This window comes from Trichosporon asahii (genome assembly GCF_000293215.1).
Source record: "Trichosporon asahii var. asahii CBS 2479 unplaced genomic scaffold scaffold00048, whole genome shotgun sequence".
NCBI classification, from domain to species: Eukaryota; Fungi; Basidiomycota; class Tremellomycetes; order Trichosporonales; family Trichosporonaceae; genus Trichosporon; species Trichosporon asahii.
The window spans coordinates 241059-262696 of record NW_014040876.1 but is presented as its reverse complement, the minus strand read 5'-3'; the positions used below and the strand labels follow the sequence as shown (position 1 = coordinate 262696).

Here is a 21638-nt window from a genome sequence, read left to right as displayed (position 1 = left end):
CAACCCCATCAGCTTTCACTTCTTCTCGGCTCTCGTACTTCTACTCTCGTTCCACCCCCACACGGAAAGCCCACCACAAACAGCACCGATGCGTTTCTCCGGTACTGTCCTCGTCGCCCTCGCGGCGGCGTCCAGCGCGCTCGCCGCCCCCGCTCCGCTCCAGAACCAGGACATTGTCGCTCGCGCCGAGCTGCAGCAGCTCAACACTCGCACTTTCGGCCTGCTTTGCGCCCTCTGCTGCGAGAAGGACTTCTTCGGTCTCGCCCACAAGTTCTGCAACTGCAACGACGGCGGTGGCGGTCCGGGCCCCGGCCCCACTGGCGGTCCCACTGACGGCCCCCACCCTACTGGCCCTCCTACTTCTGGCGGTGGTCAGCCGACTCCGTCTTCCGGCGGCAGCCAGCCGACTCCCTCGTCCGGCGGTGGTCAGCCTACTCCCTCGTCCGGCGGCAGCCAGCCAACTCCTTCGTCTGGTGGTGGTCAGCCGACGCCTTCGTCCGGCGGTGGTCAGCCGACGCCCTCGTCCGGCGGTGGCCAGCCGACGCCCTCGTCCGGCGGTGGTCAGCCGACGCCTTCGTCTGGTGGCGGTCAGCCGACGCCCTCGTCCGGTGGTGGCCAGCCGACGCCTTCGTCCGGTGGTGGCCAGACGACGCCTTCGTCCAGTGGTGGCCAGCCCACTCCTTCCTCGAACGGCGGCAAGCCTTCGACCTCTCCTACTCCCTCTGGCGGTGGCGATGGTGGCAAGCCCTCGTCGTCTCCTTGTCCTTCTAGCGGTGGTGACGGTGGGAAGCCCTCGTCTTCCCCTACTCCCTCCGGCGGCGGTGACGGTGGCAAGCCTTCGTCCTCTCCTACTTCCAATGGCGGTGACAAGCCCTCTGCCTCGCCCACGTCCAATGGCGGTGACAAGCCCTCTGCTTCTCCTTCCTCCAGCGGCGGCGGCAATGGCAAGCCCTCGTCTTCTCCCACTCCCTCCAGCGGCGGCGACGGCGGCGGCGACGGCGGCAAGCCGTCGTCATCGCCTACTCCCTCGGGTGGTGGTGACGGTGGCAAGCCATCCCCCTCGTCCTCGCAGAACCCTCAGCCCACGCAGTCGGGCGGCGGCGACCACTGCAAGCGCTCGAACGAGCTCGAGCAGGAGGTTGAGGAGCTCCGCGCCCAGCTTAAGGCCGCCCTCGAGCACATCGTCCAGCTCACCCAGCAGTAATCTGGTGCAGCACTCTAGCCACTTGATGTGGACTATAGACAGCAAACCCCTATAATGCGCTTCTGCCGCCTTCCTTTTTCGTAGAAGCGATGGACACTGCCTTCAACTCACTTACCTTACGTAGTGTTGCAGAAGCTTGATGGTTCGAGCAGTCAGTAGGCATGAGTGGCGTGGGTGAGTTGAGTAGATGGGAGCAGAACGAGGGCTGGGGTCATTTGGCAGTGGATGGATGATGTTGACGGCATCGAGAACGATGAGGAAGGCGGCAGGTGAGAAGCAAAGTCGTCAGGATGGATGACGGGACTCGTGATGGAAGGTGGAGGCTACTGGGGCACGTGACCACGGGAGCAGAACCACGCGGTGCATCTGGGCAGTCGTCCAGGGCGCACTTACAACAACGCCAGCTCACGGTGGCGGATACACACAAGAAATCGAGAAAATCACGCCTGGAAGAATCGGCGATGTACCTCTGTAAGAAGACGCCGAGGTCTCTCACGGGATGGCACGCGGGAGGCGCCCGTTGAGCGGGGCAGAGTGGAGCCTCCGATTAACCGACGGTTATGCGAGGCCCTGATCCGAGGTGATGACGTTATGCCCGTGTGGACCTCGGCGTTCAAACATTCGATTTCTTCGAATTGCCAGCCAACCGTCAGATGGTGCAGGTGCAAGGAGGCGAGGGATGTCAAGATGTACTGAAGTGCATCTCTATGCGAGTACAATGCTGAATGCTAACAAGTGCCTAGGGTATATCAGAATGAAATTACTTCTTCTCCTTTTTCTTCTGTTCTCCGTGTTGATTTTGATGATTGTCTCCCAGTTTTATACAGGGACCGCCATCGCGAGGGTATTAAAGACTCCGCGGGGGACCAGGCGATCGATGCGAGTTGCGTTTGAAGCCGGCAGAACGCGCTTAGAAGGTGCCGAGGTTCTCGGCGACCTTGAAGGGAGCACCGGTCTTCTCCTTGATCTCCTCGAGGGTAACGCCCTCGGCGAGCTCAGTGAGGGTAAGGCCGCCGCCGCTCTTGTTCTCGCGGTCAACCTGGAAGACAGCGAGGTCGGTAATGATGGTCGAAACGACGCCCTTGCCGGTAAGAGGGAGGGAGCACTTCTCGACGATCTTCGAGTTGCCGTACTGGACGTTAGCGCTTCTTCTTCTACACGTTTCCTATGCATTCTGGGCTCAAAATTTACCTTATCGCAGTGATTCGTGACGCAAATTATCTTAGTCTTCTCCGGAGCAGAGACGAGGTCCATGGCGCCGCCCATTCCCTTGACAAGTTTGCCGGGAATCATGAAGTTGGCGAGGTCACCAGTGGCGGAAACCTCCATGGCACCCAGGATCGAAACGTCCACGTGACCTCCACGGATCATAGTGAAGGACTCGGACGAGTCGAAGACGGAAGCACCAGGGACAAGGGTGACGGTCTCCTTGCCGGCGTTGATGACGTCGGCGTCGAGCTCCTCCTTGGTGGGGTAACGACCCATTCCGAGGATACCGTTCTCGGACTGGAGCCAGACGTTGACGCCCTCGGGGACGTAGTTGGCAGCGAGAACGGGGATACCGACACCAAGGTTGCAGTAGTAGCCGTCCTTAAGCTCCTTGGCCGCACGCTTGGCGATACGGATACGGTTCTCCTGAGACTTGCTCTTAGGGGCGTCGTCCTTGGACTCGGCGGCGGCCTCGGCGGGCTCAGTCAGGGTGACGAGCTCAATCTTCTTCTCCTCAGTAGCGGGGACGACGCGGTCGACGTAGATACCGGGGAGGTCAATGTCCATGGGGTCGATCTCGCCGATCTCGACAATGTTCTCAGCCTCGACGAGCGAGTACTTGGCAGCCTTGGCGACGAGGGTACCGAAGGCGCGGGTGGTGTAACGGAAGACACAGTTTCCAGCCTTGTCGACCTTCCAGGCGCGGAAGATGGCGACGTCACCGTGAACGGCGGGCTCGAAAATGTAGCGCTTGCCGTCGAACTCGCGGACCTCCTTCTTGTGGCCGGGAACCTCGACGACCTGCTTGCCCTCGGCGTCGGGCTTAGACCACTTGATGGGGATGTCACCGGTCTCGACGGCAGTGCCGGAACCAGTGCGGGTGTAGAAACCGGGCATACCGGCACCAGCGGCACGGAGACGCTCAGCGATAGTGCCCTGGGGAGTGAGCTCGAGGGCGACGTTGCCGGCAATGTAGGCGTCCTGGAGAGCCTTGTTGGTGCCAACGTAGGAGAGGATCATCTTCTCGATCTGGCCAGAGAGGACGAGGGGCGAGAGACCACCGGCACCGACGTTACCGGCGTTGTTCGAAACAACGGTGAGGCCCTTGATGTCGGGGCGGTCGACGATGGCCTGGATGAGCGTCTCGGCGGTACCGCAGAGACCGAAACCAGCAGAGAGGATGAGCTGGTTGCCAGTGATGACATCCTTGATGGCCTCAGCGGCGTTGGGCCAGACCTTGTTGACGGTCGAGTCGGGGCCGACGTTGGTGCAGGGGGCAAAGGGAGCCGAGTCAAGAGTCGAGTTGGGGACGGGGGTGGCAGGAACGACGTAGGAGCGGGCAGCGAGAGCAAAGGCAGCGCGGGCGACAGAGTTGCGGGCGACCGAAACGCGGGCAACCTGGGCGCGGGGGAGGGCGCGAGTAGAGGTGCGCGCGGCAGCAGTTCGAAGGGCGAACATGGTGAAGAGGTAGAGAGGGGTGGAGATGGGGGATAGAAAGAGGTGCGAGACGATCGTCTTTTTCTTTATGTATCGAGGGTGGGGGCGGGGGAGCTCCGACGTGGTCTTTGCTCTCGTTGCTAAGCGGTGCGGTCGTACGTGCAGGCAAGCGCGTTTGGGTTCTATGCAGGCACTGGGGATACCCTGGTGGTGCAGGCGAGGACAGGATTAGACAGGCGCGGTGAGGGGTTGAGGGAGCAGTGATGGATCGTGCGGTCGGACAAACTGGAGAAACTGAACCACCGTTTTCGAACTTTTTGTACTGTGCGCGCCACCATATGCACAAGCAGTCTCAGCATGCACGGCTCCGCGGGGGTGGGGGCAGACGTGCCGAAGCTCTAGCTCCTGCGTAACCCCTGCAGGTTCCCCCCAGAGAGCACGCTGGCGGAGGAGGAACGAGGGGGAGGCGGAGGGGAATGTCGGTGGGAGAGCAGAGCGACATCTGTTCCAGCCCATGACGTCGGCTGAAGCCGAGGGTATTGCGTTTCCTGCAGCCAGCTCGAGTCGCTCCCCAGCGTCCAGTCTCGTCTATCGCGTTAGTCGCCTCTGCCCACGAGCCAACCAGCGAGATTGGCATCGCCCAGCGAACAGCGATAACCGTGTGAGTCGATGCATAGGCGGCCCAGAGCGAGAACGGCGATCCGCATCTGGGTGTTGACACGCCGAATCCCGCTATCAACTATTCTGCGGTGGTCCGAAAAAAAAGTCGGGCGTGCGCCAGTCGAGAGCCCCAGCGGACCAGCCAGGCTCCAGGGGCTGGTGACTCCCACGTGCAAAAGGGGCATGGCTGGTGGAACGTCCTGAATAGCCTGAGATCTCCCAATACCTGCATTCCAGTTGGCTGAACGAGCGGCTCGGGCTGCAGCTGACCCTGGGGAGCTCCTGGTGATTCGGATGCTGGGCTGGTGCTTGGGGCCTCACGTCATCGGATAAACAGATTCAACGTCTGCTCCCACATTTTCCCAGCAACAGGCTCCTTCCAGCCAGGCGAGCTCCAAGTACTGCGAGCCGGTAGGAAACGTCAGATGGCCGATCGATGCACGGTGGTAAATTACCCCACATTACTCCCCGCGCTTCTGACTCCCTGCTGCACGTCCAAGCGGGGATTGTCCTTCGGAGCGAAGGGCGGAGAGCGGGGGCGGAGGGCGGAGCATCGGTGCCTGCCCCGCTCGGCACACACAGCGCACTCAGCAGAGCTTGTCGACGACGCGTGCTTTGCTGGACTTGTTGGCGCCCACAGGGCAAGTACAGGGAGGGAAGAGGCCGAGATGCCGGCGGCAGTGCCGGATCACTCGGCGGATAAATAGCCATCGCAACAATCCGTCCAACCCTGTTTCGAGCTCTACGGCGAGCCCTACGACACCTGCGGCGCCCTTCACCATCCCTCCAGGCTGCTGGAACAGCTCAGGCCGCCAGCAGCATGTCATGTGGATCACGACGCGTCTGAGCAGGTTTCAGGACCGCCAGCGCCAGGAGAGGCGCAGGCATGCGTACACAAGTCCGCACCGGAGCGTGGGGTTTCGGCGCTGTGCGATCAGCCATTGGGCTCCGTGCTGAAGCCCGCCCGTCAGGCCCGTCTCTCCAACGGCAGTCCAGTCAGAACTTGCAGCTGAGCGGCCCTGGCAATCCGGCAGGCTAAACGGCATACAATCGGTACCGTTTCATGCTGATTAAGGCTGGGAGAGATTAGCACACCCAACTGAGCCAATGCGGGGATAGGGTCAGGCTTCGTCTTGTCCTGACGGGGCACTTCTCGGCGGTAGTTTTCGAATCGGGCTTGCTGTCGCATTTCGAATCCCCTTGCCGGTATCAGTGATCGAGCAGACCAGTTGCCGTTGCTGTTGCGGGCCTCGGGCCGGCCCTACAGTGTAGACCGCGGACAGCGAGCTACGCGACGCGTGCGACAGATCACATGATCAGCAGAGCGGTGTGGGCAGGCGATCAGTGCGAGATAACCGCTCTTTCATCGCGCTCTCACGTTGCTCCCTCCTTGTTCAGTGGGCGATCATCTGACACGATACCGTAGTCCGAGCGCCGAACACCGGCCCCCGGACACCAGCCCGCTGGGTTGAAGGAAGATAGCCCCAGCACGAACGCCAGACTCGTTGGACGCGCTGGGCAAGACTTGAGCGCTCGGCAATTTCCCGCGGCGCCACTGGCCCCAAGCCCCCAGTCCCGCTGGGCACCTGCGCAGCAGCATGCATGGTACACGAGACAGCTCCAGGTGACTCAGGCATGCATGTGAGCTCGTTAAGCGCAGGCTCCCCCACTCTGACCGGCTCGTTTGGCACGGCTGGGACGCTTCGGAAGGACTCTGGTCGGAGTTGTTTTGCGGGGTCTGGGGACTCCGGGGCCCTCAGCGTCCCACACCGTCCCACAGCTGCTCCCGTGGTGCCACCTTGTGCCTCCGCAGGCTGCACGCAAGGGCACCTCCGAAGACCGTTCCTGATGCGATGGTGGCATGTGGGCAGCCAACGACAGCGAACGAGTCAGCAGGTGGGCAGGGCTAACGTCCCCGCATGCCACCGAGATCTGCTCGATCGTAGTATGCCGAGATCGACGTGGTTGGCGTGGCCAGGCGAGCACTCGGAGATCGATAGGTATTCGGGATACGGCGACGCAGACATCCCGGGCTGCCGCTGATCGGGCTGGCAGCGAGTCTGGACTGACACCGTCCCGAGGTGGCGTCGAGGCTTGGCACCCAATGGCGTCTTCGGCTGGCTGTAGCTACGGCTAACCCCGCAGCAAGCGTAGCTGCCCCTGGTCTGGTGCAGGCCCCTGGTCATTCCGGAATTTGAAGGAGGTCCGTGCCACGATCGCGATCACCATCAGTGTAGACGAGACGATGAGGTCACAGAGAGACGGGAGACGCGCCAAGAAACAATCTGTCGCGGATCGACAGTCTACCCCTCAAAGCCTTCCTTCCATGAACACTCCTACTTTTGGGTGGGAGGTGCATGAATCCAGCTTCTGTGCTGATCATCCTTGTCCCAGCTTGTGTAAGTAGTTGAAGTATTGCTGCCCATCGGTTGCATTTTGCTCTACTTGATACACGTGCGAGACCAACGGGGTGAGCAGGGCGACATGTGGCCGCCTCAGTCGAGCCCGCCAGCGAGGACGAGCTTGCCCCATCGCTTGACCAGCAGGCCGACCGCAAGGGGTCCAACGATTGTGCACAAGATGATGCCCCAGGTAACGATTAGGAATTCGTCATCGCTCAGGAGGGGGTCGGGGGTATGCAGTGCAATCTGCGAGATTCTGCATGTTAGTATTCACTTCAAACTTTCCCAACCCGCACTCACAGCAGACCTATCTCTCCACGCGCAACCATGGCCATGCCGAGAAACACTGCAGCACGCCATGCCTTCTGGCCGTGCAGGGCGAAAATCCAAGCCCCGCACACCATTTTGCCCGCCGTCATGAGCACGGCGTAGATGATGCCCTTCCAGATGATTGTGCCACGCCAGAGGGGGATGAACGGGATCGAGTACCCAATCGAGCCGAAGAAGATGGGTAGGAGGAGCGTGTTCAGCACGGGCGGAACGGTCGCGTCGAATGCATCGATCAGACTCAGTTCGGAGACCTCCTCTTCCACTGCCATGGTTGAAGTTTCATTCGTCGTGGCCGGTTCCGAAGTCGGCTGCCCCAATCTCGGCGCATTCGACTCAGCGAGCGGTAGACCAGTTCCCATATCGGCCGACACATCCGAGTCGCACATGTACGCAATACAGAGACCGGACACGTAGACTCCGTACAGCAGCGAGGTCCCCGCGTACCCAGCCACGGCAACGGCACCAGTGAAGAGCGCCGCGTTGATGGCGATGAGCAAGTGCGTGCCGCCCCAAGATTTGCCTCGCCAAAGCGTCGGCCGAGCCAGCAACCAGAGGTACGCTGGCTTTAAAACCCAACGTGCAAGCACTGCAGCAGCAAACGCAATCCCGAGAGTCACACCTAGCGTACGGCCGATATTGCGGCCGAGCTCTGCACCGCCCGCGCCCGCGCCGATGACCTGGAGAACCTTGCTGATGACGAAGGCGGCCACGTCGTCCATGATCGCGGCGCTGAGGAGCGTCGCGCCAAGCATTGTGCGCCGGAGGTCGAATCCAAGCACACTCGGGGCCAGAACGCCGAGTACAGTGCCGAGCGACGTGGAGGCGAGCGAGGAGCCGGCCGCGAACGCATGCAAAGCAGGAGCGCCCGACATTGGCATGAGGGTGAACGACAGTGCCATCGGAGCAAGGATGCCTGTGAGCGCGACAGCGACGGAAAGACCCAGGGTAGCCTTCAAATGCATGAGCGAAGACTGCATCCCACCTGTTTGTGAGATGACAGCACTCTCGTGTTCAGTGCACTTACCCTCGAAGATAATGAGGAGCAGGCCGACATAACCGATACCAACGAGCGACTCCTCAAGTGATTGGGGAAGGAGACCGGCGAGAGGGGTGCCATAGATGATTCCAAGAAAAATCTGGCCAAGAAGACCACACGACAGGAGGACTTGGGCGAACCAGCCGAAGACGTTTAAGAGGTAGAGGAACGAGACGAGGATGAGGGCCGCGGTAGTGCTCGGTTCATGATATTGGAAAGACCACATAAAGACATAGCGGACTTCAGAATTGGACGGTTTTGCAAGTGCAGACGATGAGGGAGAGATCGCAGAAGACGCGGAGTAGGATGCGTTTGACGAGAGTGAGTGGGCGACAACGAAGAGTCGGGAGACCAGTTACGACGTTTCGACCTGCTAGCGGTTTCCCACGGTCACCCGGACCGAGATAAGATACGGACAGCACCAGTTCCGTGCTCACGTCATCGCTTCGTCGCTCACTCCTGCAGACCATGACCGAGCCTTCCCGTCGCGACTAACGACGCTGACCTACATCGCATCCAAGTTGAAATGGAGAAGCCGCCTATGTACTTCAGAAGGACTCCGTTCGTGCATCACATTTCGGACCCGGCCCGGCGCCACGTTCTGATATGCCCTCCCCCTCACGCCTTAGGGCACGGTGCGCTCCAGCACGGCTTCCACAACAGCTCCATGGTCATCCTCGTCGTTGGCTTACGCATTGACTCACCCTCATAGGCGGAAGACAACAACAACACACCCGCGCTTCATCATCGCATCCATCGAACTCTTCTTCTCCCACCAGAGGCCACTCACGTCATGGTCCGAACACTCTTTTTCGCTCTTTGTGAGTAGGCGGAAACGAGCTTCTGTTGACATTGACATCAGTCACTACCCTCGCCCACCTCTCCTCGGCAGCAGCTCAGGAAGCTGCTGCTAGCAATGTTCCGGCGTCAACTCGTGTTGGCGGCCCTGTCTTGTGCTCTCGGGAGGAAGTGGATGCTGCTTCAGGCATCGAAGGCAGCTCTTCGACTCCTTCGTCAGACACCTCCGACTCGGGTGTCGACCCTTCATCTGCGACTAGCCCGTCATCGGAAAGCGTCAATCCCGAGACTGACGATAGCCTTGGCGATTCGGACCTGACAGAGATCCCTGCCCGGTGCGCCGATGAGTGCACGCAGTGGAATCAGACACTCTACCTGTACAGCCGATGCCAGGATAGCGCAAACCCAGCGGATGGAGCAAGGAGCTGCGCTGCGGATAAGGCTCCCGGCGCTCGAGTTATCTGCGAGGTACGTGTCCATTGATGTTGAGGGCAGAGCGAATCCTGACTTGCAGAACTTGGACTACGTCGCTGTCTGCGCGTTCTGCATTAGGGGCCCCGAGAGGAAGATCGAGATGCAGGAAGGTCTCAAGAACTTGAACGATGAATGCAGGAACGAGTTCCGCTTTGATGTGCCCGTGAGGAACACTCACCGTACCATGCTGATGTTTAGGACAGCATCGAGGGCGTTGTTGAAAGTGGCAACTCCATCCCTGACCCGGCTATGAAGTCGCTGCGAGGCACCTTGGACAACGCGTCCGGCAGCTCATCTAGCAGCACGACTGGCGGAACGTCTGGTACCACGTCTAGCACCTCGTCTGGCAAGACATCCGGCACCACGTCTGGCGCCTCGCCTGGCACCTCGTCTGGCAACACGCCTAACGACGCGTCGGGCCAATGGAGGACGGCATCGTCTGTCTTCAGCATTGCAGTTGCAGGTTGCGCGGCGCTCACCTTCGTCCTACTTTAGTCCCTCTTTAGTTACCTTGAGCGTTCGCAGAGCAGAGGCGCGGATTAGATATGATATGAACAGAGCTTCCGGTCTCTGAGACGCGACAATGGGCTGACACCGATGAGATCGGCATTCGGCATCTCCTCCTGCTCTCCTTCGTCCAGTGCTCGACTTGTGATCCCACTGTGCGCAGTTAGAGGACCCCACGTGCACTGTGCACCGCATCTGACTCGCCTGACCCACTAGTTGCAGTACTAAGGGCGGGCGATCGCGGTTCCGTGTCGATCCGGCTGCTTCCGTCGGAACCGGGCCGGTGTCTACCAATGCGAACATGTGGCTCTTTGATTCTTTTCCGGCGGAATAACGTCACTCCTGGATTAAAGGCACAGCTTGGAGTGGCTATCCAGCAAATGAAGACGGTATTGCCCTGAGGACCAGTCAGACATGCATGACAGCTGCGGGGGCCTCCTGTCCATGGAGGGAACAACGGAGAGATGTCTCTCGATCAGCAGATCAATGGTGCAAGAGTAAATATCCGCCTCCAGCCTGCCAACGACGCGTCCAGGCAGGAGGGGTCAGTGGCGACTGTCGGAGAGCAAGCGCACACGCACTCTTAAAGAGTCTTTTTAGCTAAAGCTGCATTTCTGGGCGATTATAAGGAGTTTCTCCGCCTTTCAGCTAGCACAGGGCAGCAGCGGCGAGTGCGCCCAAGGCAATAGCGGCGGAAGCGCTGAGCGCGTTGGCACTGCTGGAGACGCCCTCAATCTTTGCCGGCATCGTCTGCCCGCGCTTCTTACACGTGCTGGTGACGACCTTGATGCCATCTTCAAGCTCCCCGCGCTGCGCGTCCTGCACCAGACAATGACCGCAAGTTGAGAACTGATCAAGGTGCTGCGGAGTGTCAGCGATCTGCGACCACGCCTCCTGCGGGGGCGAGTTGAGGGATGGTAAATGGACAGGCCTCCTTACTCACGTTACACAGCAGCTGCAGGCTTGCAATTTGACCGTTGTCCTTGTTCTTGCAGTTCAGGCCAAGATAGTCATCGTCGAAGCCCTTGCCGTCCCCGTTTGACGCGACGTCGAGGTAGCTCAGACAGCTGCCGTTGTTGTCCAGCGTCTGGAGCCACGGCGCACACGAGTCCTTGCACTTGTCCGGGACTGAGGAGGTGTTCCCGAATTCCACGAAGCCGGGCGGCCTGACCGAGGCGGAGGCAGAGGGCGCGGGGACTGACGAGCTAGGGGCGTCGTCTCGCTGGAACACAGCGGCGAAGCCTGTGGAGGCAAGAGCTGGGGTGAGAAGCGTTCCGACGGGGCAACTTACTGAGAGAGAGAATGGTTGTCTTCAGCATGTAGGTCGTCAGATGTTGATGAAGAGCAGGTCGTTGCGGTGCCCTATTATATACCTCGACGCCCAACTGCATTGGCAGCCAACGAGCGCTCTGCTGGCGCTCAGTGCCAACTCCGCTCACCCCGTCAGTTCCGACGGATCGGCGGAGGCAGGGGGCGGCGCGGGGTTCGGTGAGGCGGTACTGTAGTATACCTCTGTCAGTGGTCCGAGGGACGGCGCGTGTCAGACTCGTGACATGTTTAACGGCGTCTAGAAACGCGGTGGGACAACGCGCTGGAACAGAGCATCGGCCTCCCTGACGTCACGCTCAAGCTGTTTGCACTGTTTTCAATCGGTCTCCAGTGGTATCCCTGGAAGGATATGGTTGCCGAAGATCAGGAAGTAAACGTCGATCTCTGGTCACATCACGGGTCCGCCTCGTTCTCCCTCTGGCCATTTCCAAGTCGCGGACTCTGGGGTAATGCGCGATCACTGACTCGTTGCTGGGGCGGCGACCCTGAATAGTCAAGAGAGACCACCGCCTGTCCGTCAAAGGCGGACATCACGGTACGCAGCGTACAGCTTTCGGCTTTCGGGACGAGTCCGAAGTCCGCCATTCAGGGGGCCGCACACAGGAACTGCTTCCGGTATCCCGCTTCGATCTCACGTTCCTCAGCATGTGCTGGGGAAGACTGGTCCACGGCAAACAACCACTTCTACTTCTGATACATTCCAATGTGGACCGTCCGGCCCGATACAAGACATCCGTAAGAGAAGTTGGGTGCCGACTGATCGGCAAACAGCATCATTCCCCTTTGACCTCAACCGCTTAGATCATCAGCGCCATGGCGAAACCGACCGCGACAGCAGCGATGGAAGCGGTACGCGCCACAGCTCCGCTCTTCTCCTGCTTGGACGCATCGGCAGCCTTGGCAGGCTCAGAGGCCTTGGGCGCCTCAGCCGCCTTGGAGGTCTGCGACTCCTTGGGTGCAGCGGCCTTGGACGTCTCCGCCTCCTTGACGCTCTGGGTGGACGAAGCGACCTCCTTGACCTCCGGGGCGGCGGGGAGCTTGGCGGGAACGCCGTACGCGTTCTGGCACGCGTCGAAGGTCTTCTTGATGCTGTCGGACACGGCGTTCCTGTCATCGGCGGCGACGTTGCAGTATCCACAGGCAGCGATGCTGTCCAGGTTCTGATTGGGTCAGTGTTACGACTCCAAGCCTGCAGAGGCTGAGGGGGGACTCACCTCACAAATCCGCTTGCCAGTCTGCATCAGCTCGCTGTTGGGGCAGGTCTCGGCCGTGAAGCAGGGGTCCGCGTTGATCATGTCCAGCCAGGGCTTGCACTGGTTGTCGCAGCCGGGCTGCGCCAAGGTCGGGAACCCGCCCAGGCCCGCGCCGGCAGCGTTGTTCCCAGCCGCAGAGGCCTCGGGCACAGTACGCAGGACGAGCTCGTGAAGCTGGATACCACCGGCAGCGGTGTTCACAGCGGCCGCGTTGGCGGCAGCGGCGGCGGTGAGAGCGAAAATGGCAGACTTCAGCATGGGGGCTTGAGTTCGTTGTTTCCAAGAGAATCTGGGGGAGAGAAAACAAGCAGCTCTGCGCCGGCTTTTCTATATTGAGAATGAAGGGGAAGAGCATGGACGGACAGACAGTGCATGGATTTGCCCACCAGAGCAGAGAGCAAGCAGGTCGCCGTCCAGTAAGCCGAGGCAGAGCAGCAGCTGACGACCGTTGGCTGTTTGCTCGTTGAGAAGGGCAGCATTTGGCAAACGCCGCCGACGCCACCGCCTCCCTCCGACTTGAGTGCCTTCGAATATCCCTCCTCGACTTCCATGCAACGCGACGGGCCTCATTCATTGCGCATGGGGGCATCGGGGCACCGTATGCGATGTCAAGCAGTGGAATGAGCAGTCTCCTCATCTGCATTAGCCAGGCGCGCTTCCTCATGAAAGCGGCTAAAACGGGAACACAGTGGACGGTGTTGTGGGTGGTGACCGAGCCGATGATTGAAGGAAGTCAAGCCCCGTTCCGCCTATTCGGATGTCCAATTCATACTGTCGGTACAACCGGCACCGCGCAGCACTCGACGTCGGCGCGCCTGGGGCTGAAGGGATAGTAAGTCAGCTTGCGTATTGCTGCCTGCTCACAGAGGAAGGGCGGCGGTGCCGTCACGCAGGTCGGATAAAGCACAGCATAAGATTCGCTGGAGAGTCAACAAAAGCTGTCCAGGGGTCAGTGCTGCGGATTGATAGCAGCATCGGTGAGTCGGCGATGAGGTCTCGGGAGCGGCGCAACCGAGAAGTCTTAGTGGGTAGTTCATGGGCACCTCAATTCAAGGTGCATTGCCCTGTATTGTGGCGCTGGTGACCGTCCCTTTCTGCAATAGCCGGATGCAGTGGAGAAGCGCTGCCATTGCAATGTCTTGACTGTCGGTAGATTGACTCTCTCACGTAAGGTTACAGCCTAGCGTAGATCCCGGTCGTGAAGATCCGCAGCATGCGATAAGCTTAGTCTGGTTCATCGTCCCTTCTCCAGGGCTTCCCGGAATGCCCTCCCTCTCTCTTGGGTTGTAGCTCTCAAGCCACTGATTCGGGGTGTTATTCATGATGTACATTCCGATGAATCTGCAATGTTTACAACTCATTACTATCACTAGCACAACCTCGTTAACTTCGCGCCAGATCGACAGCTCAGTCCCTGCTTCTAACTCATTAGAACCATAGGGCCGCGGCGATGCCAACAGCTATGATTGCGGCAGAGGCAGTTCGCGTGTTCGCTCCGTTGACACCCTGCACGTGTTCCGGGACGTGGTACAGTTTCTTGCACTCCTTATAGAGTGCCTGGATACCCTTCGTCATCTCGTCCTTGTGCTCGGGACCGGCGTTGCAGAACCCGCACGTAGAGGCTGTGTCGAGATTCTGCGAGTCAGAATCGTATCACGCTTGGATCCCATCGAGCAGGTTCAATGAACTCACTGAGCACAGGATCTGGGGACCCGCACCCTTCTGGTACACGGACCAGACGCTCGACCTCGTCGCCTCGGCGGAGCGCCACTCGCTGCTTCGGATTATCTGCAGCCAAGACTTGCACTGCTCCTCGCATCCGGGACGTACCCCAGAGGAAGGGAGATCCGTGACGAGAGCTGTTGAGGCGCTGCTGGTAGTGGAGGCGACTGCCGATGTCGAGCTTCCAGACGCAGCAGTAAAGGAGCCGGTCGCTGTAGGGATGCTGTTTCCGACTTGGCGCGGGAGGAGGTGATAGCCGAAGCCAACCGGGAATTCGGGCAGAGCCCGCATGAGGATCTCATGAGGCTGGAATGCCGGGACGGCAACCGCATTAGCGCCAGCGGCTGTGATGGCGGCGATGATAAGAGTCTTCAACATGATGTTGTGGTTTCGGCGGGACAGATGGCGCCTTTGATGGACGTTATATGGGTTTCAGTCTGTCCAAATGCTCCGTACGCGGGCATCGTTCTCTGAACCGAGCCGACGCATCCGAGGCCGTCACCACGCCGCAGCACGGTGTGCCGATTCGTGCACGAGTTAACCTTCAGGAGCTGCGCCGGAGACAGGAGCTATGGCGACGGTGATTCGGTGTGACAGGTCAGCTCGTTGTTCTGCCTAAACATCATTGCCGAGCTTACCGGAGCAGACGTCCGTTGAAAGGGCTCCATGGCACTGGTATCACAGTTTTCGGGTTTGGTAGATCTGCTGAACCGGCACTACCATGATCACCACCTCTCTCTGCCATTCATTAATGGAAGCAAGGTTGAGGCAGAGCGTTCCGTTGCACCGCCGGGCTGCGATCTCATTCAAGTGTGCCTTACCGAGACACGCTATCATCGCGGTCTTTTGCCATGCGGGTGACTTTCCGTGTCGGTCATTCTGGGAGCGATCACCTGATAAGCGACGCAGCCGAGCGAGCGATAGGGCTGTGCACCAACGTTCTGCCTATATCATCATCTTAGACTTGACCGTTCGGATTCTGACGTCAGGAGAATCGGTTGTATAGCCTTGGTACCTGAGGGCTATGCCTTGCTTCGAGAGAGTACGAATGTTAGTTTGAACGGCTACGGAACAACGGCCAGATGAAACGTAATCAAACCGGATCCGGTTCGAGGCTGATATCAGCCACCGATAACGCAATGACAGGCAGCGATGCTCATGCCCATCTTCCCCATGCAATGCATGTCTGCGTTTGAACTACAAAATGACTACTGAATCGTCTTCACAGCCTCCAGTCATGGGATCTCACACAAGGGAGATCAGCATGCCTGCACCCATCGCTATGAAAGCAGATGCGGCGGACACAGTGGCAACGTAGTGTCCTGCTGACACCTTGCTCATGTCAATGCCCTCAACGCTGCCCTACACCAGTTAGCTAAACCAGAAGGGGAACTTACAGGGATCTGAGCGCCGTTTGCCTTGCATGTGTTCAGATTGTTCAGAACGTTCGTCTGCATCTCGCCCTTTCTGTTTGGCGCCACGCAGTAATAGCACTGAGTGCTCTTGTCCAAGTTCTGAAAGTGAGCTCGAATGGACCTGCAGTGACTTACGGCACACTGATCCCAGATCTTCATCTTGTACCCCGAAGTGCAAGTCGCGTTGGCCTCAACGCCACTGTACGTGTCACAGATACCTTTCTCTTCGATGACCGCGGTGTAGGGCGCACATGCATTGGTGCAGTTGCTTGGCCAGCCGAGACTGTCTAGCTCTCCCGAAGAGTTCTTGCTTGAGCCGCCCAATTGAGGGCCCATACGGTCGAGGACGGCTCTCTCAATTGAAGAGGTATCCTTGCGGACTAAGCTGCGCGAAGCTAAGCTCCAACTCAGTGGAGTACTGTCGCCTACAGCGGGGAAGCTGCCCGGAACGGAAGCAGAGGCGACGGATGATAAGACTGTGATGTCAGCCCGGAGGTGAATATGGACATACTCGTAACGAAAAGCAAGTTGGACAACATGGTGTAGTAACTGAGTGGATAGGAGTCAAAACAGACGTCGGCTTAGATTATTTATGGGCGTCTTTTGAGCGGCAACAACTCCACCTGCGCTGAAGAAACACAGCATGCCAATGCTGGATGAAGGTGATCGTCGGCAGGGGCGATCACAGCCTCCGAGCTGTAGGTGTGGAGCAATCATCAGGTGACTCTGGGCCGATGCCGACACGCACTGACGCCGGCGAAACCGACCAGCAATGAGGCTCTGGTTCGCTCCACTACAGCCCATCAAGGTTCAACGAGGAACGGCCGCAGATGTGATCTGTCGTATCCGCCTCAACCCTCGATCAGATACACCTAGGTCATCAAGGTGTCTGACGGAAGGCGGCGGATTACATCGCAACGCCGCAATCTAATCTTCCTGACAATTCAACGCTTTTGACTTTCACAGGCACACCGCAGCAGAGAACAGCAGGCCGGGGGGCTGTTTGTCTGTCGGGAGAGCGGGCTGTGCAGCCTCACGCAACACTTATGATAGCACGGCAATAGCGGGCACGTGAGAAGTCGTCGGCCCCACCTGGGGCAGAGATCGCCGTGGAATGTGCCTGAATGATAAGGGCTCGACCTTCCCCGGACCGGGGTGTCCGGAGGCAACCAACCGGACACAGCCTTGCCTGTCCCCCATGCGATGGTGCATCGTATTATCTCTGATTTCATCTACGTCCGCCTGATTCGACTGTCATATGAATAGCTAAGAGCCTGCAGACATGATTACGCCATCATAAACAAAGAGACACCAAGAGCAGCCATTGCGGCAGCGACCGACATAGACGCAGTGGTCGCGGCTGAGACTTTGGACATGTCGATCCCTTCAATCTCTTTCTGAACAGTCAGCTGGAACTATCCGAAGAGCTTACCGGGATAGTGATGCCAGCCTGCTTGCACGTGTTCAGACTTTTGACAAGGTTATCCTTCAGCTGACTTTGGACGTCTGGTTCGGGAATAACGCAGAAATAGCATGGCACGGATTTGTCCATGCTCTGTCCGTCAGCGATGTGCGACAGCAAGCAGGATGTGGAGACGCACCTCGCAACCGTCTTTCACCCTCAGCATTTGAATGCCGGAACACGACTTCGTTTTGAAGTCGCCGCTGAGCTTCAGGCTGCCGTCGCAGATGTACTTCTCCTCCCAGAATGCCTTGAAAGACGCGCACTGGTCTGAGCAGTTTCGGGGCCATCCTGCTTCGTCCAACTCTCCCGTGGAATTCTTGTTTGTGCCACCCAACTGTGCACCAAGCCGGCCCTTTGCCAGATCCATTATCACTGAGCTGTTGGCAGGGGACGGTGAGCCGTTCTCCTCACGAGCGATGAGATGCAGGGCGGGCAACTCGCGCTCCGCGATAGCTACTGGCCGTTCAACTGAAGCGGAGAGCGCGGGCGGAGCTACCGAGAGAGTAGCGAGCGCGATGATGAGGCTGCTGAGCATTGTGGGGTGTTGTTGCGGACAAGTCGCGGAAAGACAACGTCCTTGCGCCTGCTTATATGCATTCTACCCATCTCCTGAAACGAAACGTTGGGCGTCGGATGTAGCTATCTGTCAACCGGGGCCGCTTTGGTAAATCAGAACCCAGGAGTCGATAAAAGGCACGAAAAGGGGTAAATTGACACAACGCGTGCGGCAGCACACGTCGGGCTGTGCATCCGTGCCCCTTTCATGTACTTTCATGTACGGTATGGCACTGCACTGACCGCTCCTTTAACTGACTGAAAGCGCCCAAGCCATTACAGTCAGCCACTCAAGTATTGTGAATGAGCGCCGCGACGCCGTCGCCGCACAGATCGTTCATTTGAACACCAAGGTTCATTCGCAAGTGTTGGGCAACACCTCCTCCACGATCATGTCCTATTTATCTGAATGTTTGCACTAGCGTTGGAACGTCTTGATAATGCTTGAGCAACACGTGAGGGCATCAACCTCTTCATTCATACTAGAGGATACTCCAATAAGCTATGCGCGAACACCTCCCCCGGACCTATATATGTTCCAAGATCACCAGAGCAGAGTCAGTACTGTCATCATGCCTAACCCAAGTACGAGGGAGACTGATCCGACAGTGGCGCTCGAGTCCGCGGACTGAACCTGTGAGGCAGCTGCGGCACTAGCCCCAGATGTGGCCTCTGGCTTGCTGCTGGTGCTACAGATTGGGCTTGAGGGATGGGATTCAGTGCTAGACGCCCCTCCTGAGGCTGCCTGACTGGTGATCGTGCCTACAGCGCCAGGCGCGCCACTGGTCCGGCCTTGACCTTCACTCAGAGGGACTGGGTTTATGTTTTTGGCATTGACATCGACAGAGTCGCCACCAGGTGAGCGGTTGTTGTATGCGCCGGTCGTGCTGTTGTAGAACCACCTGCCAGTGGGATCGGTGAGGTTGCTGCAGTCAACGTCTCCGAAGCAGCCGACAATCTTTGTGTGACATAGGTCATTTATAGCAGCGGAACCCAGTGGGTCGACGTGGGGATTGATGTTGCGATACTTGTCCTACTACGTCAGTAATGTGGCGGAAGTGAATCTCACCATGCTGGCGGGGATGGTGTAGCCTCCCTGTCGGCAAGCCGTAACGACGTTCCGCGCACCAAGCTCGATAGTGCTGTTAGAAGCTGGCTTCGTCGCATTCACCAAGGTGCATGTCATGCAGTCCACAAGCCAATCGACTTGCTGCAGAGTCAATAAACAGTAGAGACATTGTTAAACTTACCGGGCACGTTACCTCGGGCTCGATGACATACTTCCCATCGGGCTCCCTCTGGCCCGCTGACAGCGGGCCAGTGTAAGTCCCATACTTGTACAGCAGCCCGTACCACTTGTTGCATGCTTCGCTGCACTTGTGCGCGTACGTGAAAGTGGCTTGGTAGAACCAGGTCACCTGCTCCGGGTCACATGGCACGTTGGGCGGAGCCCAGGTCGGTGTGGCGAGGGTGCCGCCGACCATGGGAGGCGCAGCCTCGGAGGCGTTTGCTTGGGCCGATACGGACGACGAAGCTAAAGATGCCTGCGCCGAAGCTATGGCAGCTGAAAATGAGCGTCCAGGCGGCCATGTATCTGTGGAAACTTACCGAGGGCGAGAAGTCCCGATCCGAACATGACCCGTACACTGTAGGTCGCTGCTGTGTGCGTGTGGTAGACAGGCGGACGAGCCCCCACGACATCATCAGTGCAGCTTTGTATCCCGCTAGCCTTGGACGTCCATCAGCGCCGAAACCGGATACCGGAGGCGGCGCATCAAGGCACCACCGCACGTTCTTCGTGGAAGAAGATCATAAGCAGGAGATCGCGACTCCATTCCGACGGAACTGCACTGCTCCGTTGCTATCTGCAGGCGAACCACATTGCTGCTGCACGCGTTGTCGCCATTCCGATGGAAGCGGATGCCATGTGCACTCAGGGTGAGGGATACACAGCAGCGAGCACCTCTCTGGAGTGGCACAAGGTGTGCAGCGTTCTGCAAGGCTCTAATCGACGTAGGGAGTTCCTGAAGCTGTGTCACACCTCACATCACGGCATTCGGCGTGCAGCACTCGCAGTGCATCTCGTCTGGTTCCCCCACGGTAGCGGGCATGGCTTGATGGCCGCTCCAACCCTCGTGTTTCGTCTTCATCCCTGACACCGCCTCATCGTTATCTGAGTCTGTGGCCCGAGGCTTCGTTTGGAGACTGAAAGCCTAGTCCTGATGGCCGTGCCTTGCTTGGCTCTGAATTCGGCGGATTCTTCAACCTTGTTCCCTATTTAGCTATTTGGACCTGTGCGCCTGGCATCGAGATCACATCACCCGGGAAGCTAGGGAATAGTGCTGCAGAAATCAGGTAACATTATTAAACTTTAGTGCAATGGGCTATGCCTCACAGCCGCGCGAATGTGGACTTCTTGGCCCGTGGTGGGCATGAGTGTGAGCATGGTGCAACACGAACCGTGAGTCCACAGGCGACCGGTGGCTAAACGAGGCTAGCGATTCCCAGTGCGCCAAGAACAAGGGTAAAGGGGAGAGATACAGCCAGTGCGCCCGAGTCGGTCTCCTTAGGCTGAGGAGAGGCTGTGTTGCTCGCTGCGGTTGAGTCCACCGTGGTTTCGTTCGCGGCGGTTGGTAAGACCGGCAGCGGCGGGGTTGAGTTGGAGGTCGAGGAGCCGACGTTGGAGGTAGGGGCGCTGGTGCCCGAGGTAGAGGCGCCGGTGTTGGAGGAAGAGGCGCTGGAGTTCGTGGCAGAAGTAGTGGTGTTGGAGGCAGATGTGCTGGTGTTGCGGGAAGGTGGCGCGGAAATGGTGCTGCCGTAGACAATGGCAGAGGCGTTGGTGGGGACGTTCTCACTCCCATCGCCTGGCCGTCGGTCGTTGTCGTACGGTTTGCCAGTCACTTTGTCAATGATGTCGCTGCAGTTGGCTCCATCGAAACAGCCGATGATCTCTGGTCGGCACTTGGACCCGACGTCAACTCTGCGCTGCTCCTCCTTGTCGGGCCAAATGTTTGGGTAGCCGTCCTGTGCGTCAGTAGTGTTTTGTAATACTGTTCGAGAGGTGTTGCTGAGATGTAGCGGCTTCTCAGGTCGCCCTGATAGCCCCATTCTACAACCGTCATCACTTACCAAGCTTTCCGGTGTTGCATAGCCCGATTGCCTGCACCTGGTGATGAGGTAAAGCATCCCGTCATTCGGCAAGCCGGCTTCCTGTGACTGCGTTGTGGAGTGAATCTCGTCGCTGTAGGCTGGGCCAAAGGTCTTGTTCCCGTTGCAAACCTGGCATGGCATGGCAAGGTCGAGATGCTGCTGTCAGTTTACCTGCAAACCTTGGGAAAGAAAGCATGACTCACCGAGCAATGTTGGGTCACGTTGATCGCGTACGTCCCATCAGGCTCCTCCTCGCCGTCGCCGACTGATGGGCCGTAATACTTGCCGTCCTTGCGTAGGAAGTCGTACCACGGCTGACACTCGTCTTGACAAGGCTTCTTCATCTTGAAGTAGGCAGAGTAAAGATCTTTCCGGGTGTCCATGATTCGCTTGCAGTTGTTCCCATCCTGCTGCATGCCCTGGGCCGCGACGCACAGCGCTTGCTTGTGTTAGCCATCTTCCTCGCTGTTTCGTCAGCGATTTCGCTCAACATACCCATTGCGGACGATATGGTCAGTCGGATGAGCATGGCGAGTCAGTGATATCTGGTGCAAAGTTGATGAGTTGGGGGATGTGCTGGCAGTTCCCTTATGTATCGTCACTGTTTTCCTTGGTACGATCTTGCTCGCTTGGATGCTACATCAGGTGATGGGTGTAGGTGTTCGACCCTTCGAAGCACTTCCGTAAGCCGG

The 21638-nt window shown here is 58.6% G+C and overlaps 11 protein-coding genes across 11 annotated transcripts; 2 read left to right on the top strand and 9 right to left on the bottom strand.

Annotated features, from left to right (window-relative positions):
- Positions 1–88: 88 nt before the first annotated feature.
- Positions 89–1204, top strand: A1Q1_01184 (circumsporozoite protein; the record flags this gene model as incomplete). Its single annotated transcript, XM_014325459.1, has 1 exon — positions 89–1204. One exon carries the CDS (start codon positions 89–91, stop codon positions 1202–1204), a length of 1116 nt encoding a protein of 371 aa, XP_014180934.1.
- A 910-nt stretch (positions 1205–2114) lies between these two features.
- On the bottom strand, positions 2115–3871 carry A1Q1_01183 (Succinyl-CoA:3-ketoacid-coenzyme A transferase; the record flags this gene model as incomplete). The annotated part of the gene is made up of 2 exons (XM_014325458.1): positions 2115–2336; positions 2396–3871. 2 exons carry the CDS (start codon positions 3869–3871, stop codon positions 2115–2117), a joined length of 1698 nt encoding a protein of 565 aa, XP_014180933.1.
- A 3134-nt stretch (positions 3872–7005) lies between these two features.
- On the bottom strand, positions 7006–8504 carry A1Q1_01182 (sodium-hydrogen antiporter; the record flags this gene model as incomplete). Its single annotated transcript, XM_014325457.1, has 2 exons — positions 7006–7168; positions 7213–8504. 2 exons carry the CDS (start codon positions 8502–8504, stop codon positions 7006–7008), a joined length of 1455 nt encoding a protein of 484 aa, XP_014180932.1.
- A 567-nt stretch (positions 8505–9071) lies between these two features.
- A1Q1_01181 (uncharacterized protein) lies at positions 9072–10045 on the top strand (the record flags this gene model as incomplete). Its single annotated transcript, XM_014325456.1, has 5 exons — positions 9072–9099; positions 9141–9411; positions 9460–9544; positions 9591–9713; positions 9761–10045. The coding sequence occupies 5 exons, from the start codon at positions 9072–9074 to the stop codon at positions 10043–10045; spliced, it is 792 nt and encodes a 263-aa protein (XP_014180931.1).
- Positions 10046–10705: 660 nt separating this feature from the next.
- A1Q1_01180 (uncharacterized protein) lies at positions 10706–11376 on the bottom strand (the record flags this gene model as incomplete). Its single annotated transcript, XM_014325455.1, has 3 exons — positions 10706–10918; positions 11001–11299; positions 11349–11376. The coding sequence occupies 3 exons, from the start codon at positions 11374–11376 to the stop codon at positions 10706–10708; spliced, it is 540 nt and encodes a 179-aa protein (XP_014180930.1).
- Positions 11377–12183: 807 nt separating this feature from the next.
- On the bottom strand, positions 12184–12897 carry A1Q1_01179 (uncharacterized protein; the record flags this gene model as incomplete). Its single annotated transcript, XM_014325454.1, has 2 exons — positions 12184–12546; positions 12601–12897. The coding sequence occupies 2 exons, from the start codon at positions 12895–12897 to the stop codon at positions 12184–12186; spliced, it is 660 nt and encodes a 219-aa protein (XP_014180929.1).
- A 1170-nt stretch (positions 12898–14067) lies between these two features.
- A1Q1_01178 (uncharacterized protein) lies at positions 14068–14739 on the bottom strand (the record flags this gene model as incomplete). Its single annotated transcript, XM_014325453.1, has 2 exons — positions 14068–14274; positions 14332–14739. 2 exons carry the CDS (start codon positions 14737–14739, stop codon positions 14068–14070), a joined length of 615 nt encoding a protein of 204 aa, XP_014180928.1.
- An 867-nt stretch (positions 14740–15606) lies between these two features.
- On the bottom strand, positions 15607–16315 carry A1Q1_01177 (uncharacterized protein; the record flags this gene model as incomplete). Its single annotated transcript, XM_014325452.1, has 3 exons — positions 15607–15723; positions 15912–16156; positions 16288–16315. 3 exons carry the CDS (start codon positions 16313–16315, stop codon positions 15607–15609), a joined length of 390 nt encoding a protein of 129 aa, XP_014180927.1.
- Positions 16316–17062: 747 nt separating this feature from the next.
- On the bottom strand, positions 17063–17776 carry A1Q1_01176 (uncharacterized protein; the record flags this gene model as incomplete). Its single annotated transcript, XM_014325451.1, has 3 exons — positions 17063–17169; positions 17247–17331; positions 17378–17776. 3 exons carry the CDS (start codon positions 17774–17776, stop codon positions 17063–17065), a joined length of 591 nt encoding a protein of 196 aa, XP_014180926.1.
- Positions 17777–18340: 564 nt separating this feature from the next.
- Positions 18341–19432, bottom strand: A1Q1_01175 (uncharacterized protein; the record flags this gene model as incomplete). The annotated part of the gene is made up of 3 exons (XM_014325450.1): positions 18341–18829; positions 19047–19351; positions 19405–19432. 3 exons carry the CDS (start codon positions 19430–19432, stop codon positions 18341–18343), a joined length of 822 nt encoding a protein of 273 aa, XP_014180925.1.
- An 848-nt stretch (positions 19433–20280) lies between these two features.
- A1Q1_01174 (uncharacterized protein) lies at positions 20281–21475 on the bottom strand (the record flags this gene model as incomplete). Its single annotated transcript, XM_014325449.1, has 4 exons — positions 20281–20820; positions 20926–21102; positions 21150–21313; positions 21382–21475. 4 exons carry the CDS (start codon positions 21473–21475, stop codon positions 20281–20283), a joined length of 975 nt encoding a protein of 324 aa, XP_014180924.1.
- Between the last annotated feature and the right edge of the window lie 163 nt (positions 21476–21638).